The sequence below is a fragment of the Coenobita brevimanus genome, chromosome 104, assembly GCF_032717465.1.
Source record: "Coenobita brevimanus isolate Jiangsu-jjx chromosome 104, ASM3271746v2, whole genome shotgun sequence".
NCBI lineage: Eukaryota > Metazoa > Arthropoda > Malacostraca > Decapoda > Coenobitidae > Coenobita > Coenobita brevimanus.
In genome coordinates this window covers 16,762,746-16,765,285 of record NC_137057.1, presented here as the reverse complement: position 1 = coordinate 16,765,285, position 2,540 = coordinate 16,762,746, and the positions used below count along the sequence as shown (strand labels likewise).

At 40.7% G+C, this 2,540-nt stretch overlaps 1 protein-coding gene across 1 annotated transcript in view; it reads left to right on the top strand.

Moving 5' to 3' along the window:
- Positions 1 to 2,237, top strand: part of LOC145416019 (large neutral amino acids transporter small subunit 1-like) — a 7,281-nt gene extending 5,044 nt beyond the window's left edge. Inside the window, exons 3-4 of the mRNA XM_080285119.1 lie at positions 1,640 to 1,763; positions 2,220 to 2,237. Coding sequence (XP_080141245.1) covers positions 1,640 to 1,763; positions 2,220 to 2,237 — 142 coding nt within the window. The remainder of the gene's footprint in view (positions 1 to 1,639; positions 1,764 to 2,219) is intronic.
- The last annotated feature ends 303 nt before the right edge of the window (positions 2,238 to 2,540 follow it).

The window sequence follows — 2,540 nt, the reverse complement described above, 5'->3', positions numbered from 1 at the left end:
ACCTGATATTTATTTTTGCACCCCTGCCAACCCTATTGCAGAACGCCACCTAAATGAAAACCTAATATATTAATTTGACTTAAACTGCCATGTTAACTAGTTATTTACACATGCCAGATGATGTCGTCTTGAAGCTAACTCCTTACCCTTCTAATCACCTGATGGAGAGCTTGTATGGACAAAGAGTTGACGTAGTTAGTTTTCACAGTAAATCACTAAACCCATCCTCTCGCGGGCAAATTGTAATATTTTACTCAGTGTTTCTGTTGGATTGAACTGCTATACAACTAAGCAAATCAAAGTGCTCTGAAACAAAAACAAAGTGCCATCACTGTATTCAAGAACGGTCAAAAAATTCACCAAGCAACGGAATCAGAAGAATGTTAAGTCCCACCGCCGAAACTGCTTTATCATTGGTTTTCATTATAATCCACAAAATTCATATGCAATCAGGAATGTATTGTATTTTCTTCATAATTTCTATTGGGCTTAAGCTGCAATGCAACCAGATTCTACTTTAAACTACACTGGGGTTAGAAGGCTTCCAAGCTGAGGGTCATCATAAACAAAGACTTCTGCAGTAGTTAGGGCAGGATGGATTCCATAGCTTCAATATCAGGTGGACCAAATATTTATGAATGCGACTGTACCCTCTTAAACAGGAGTTTTTTTTTTTATTGTCTGATGTAAACCACTGTTGTCCTAATAGAATTCATGACATTTTGTAAGAAAATGCCTCTACTTACCTTGGCCGTGCATCTTCCTGACATTACAGGTATTTTCCTGGCATTCCAGCATATTTTCCATCTCCTGGCACGTAGCTGAATCTGCTAATTCAAGTAATTTCGTTGTACTGCCACTGTGAGAACGTAATACTTGTGAAATAACCACCCAAGCGTCATAATTATCTTCATTGAGTATTTCGAATGATGGTAAGGCAAGCCAGGCTTGTAAACATGCTATTATCTATTGTGGCAAGTACTACGTCGTCATGCTTTTACTTAATTTAGAGCATTTTTTGCCCACAGTATACAGTTAAAGTCATAAAACTATTTACAAAAACTGGTGCAAAGTTTTACAAGCATATTTACTCCAGTAATTTCTCATGTATTTATTTTTTTCAATGTCCTCTTTTTACCGAACGAAGTCAGCAAAGTACCACAGTTAGTACACACACACACACACACACACACACACACACACACACACACACACACATACACACACACACACACACACATACAGGGGCGCACGCGCTCGTTGACTGAACGCCTGAGGATGACTGGAGACAGATGTTAAGATATGAGGACTGAAAATGAATAGTGACCCAGTACCTCCCACAATCTGGTTTCAGAGAGTGATGTTAAAAGCCGTGTGGTACATTTACCACACTCATAGCATTGGTCCTTCCTGTCCATATGGTACTGTGCATTTAACACACCTGCACGGAGTAGCCTCCTTAGTCCCAGAGGTCCTTACGAAGTTCAATAAGATCGTCAGGAGCAATGAGAATCAAACTTTACGTTAAGAGTATGATAAATATCATTAGTTTCTAGATGATAAAATAATGTGACAGTACGAGACAGGGATGTGATAACTATCCATGATGTATGCTCAAGAGATACTATATGTGCATCAGGGACACACCTGTGGCTATCCTGAGTTCCATGTCCTTGCTGACGCTGATCTACGTCCTCACTAACGTTGCCTACCTCGCCATCCTCACCCCTCAAGAGATGGTCGCCTCTGATGCTGTAGCCTTGGTATGTATGTCACTACTTTCAACACTACACTGCATAGATGTCCGCTGATAATTGTGATGCTTGTTTGTATACAAAGAACATCTCCAGTTTCTGTTTTCCCACAATCCTTGCTAGCCTTTCCGCTTTTCTTCCCTTTCTTCCCTTGTGACGTACTCGATGCATTAAAGAACATTTTCTGTCATCCCACAATTGAACATGTTTTTTGTCAGTGTACCGTATGTTCTATGTATCGTGGACTCGTTCCACATTATGGTGCGATATGTCATAATAAATGTGTACAATGTGGTCGCAACCCCAGTGAGATCTACGTGACTGCTATTTGACCCCAGAGAACAATAAATGGCGCTAATCTTCATGGAATGCCTAAAAATAGTTATGCAGACCATGACATAGGTTGAGTAATGCCCAGCAGCCTCATGACACAACTGCATTGGCTATATCAATTTATCATGGCAGCTGACTCACACCCCCTAGATTCGTTTTCCCGTCAGATTAGAATGCATTCCAGCACCTCTTACTTTGCAATTTACATAGTACAGCTTGTTCTCTGGTATCTATTTTTTTTTTTCCGTATAGACGTACACTGTATAAATAAATAAAAAGTATGTGGGGTGAATGAGGGGCTCCCATCATTCACTCACTCAATGTAGGGTGACGCCAGGGTGACCCTACGTTGAGCGACAAGCTAAATGACTTCTTGTAAGCCACGAAATCACTTAATATGCAGGGGGGTAAACACACGCGTTCCCTTCGTGTCAAAAACTGGGTTGGCGGAGG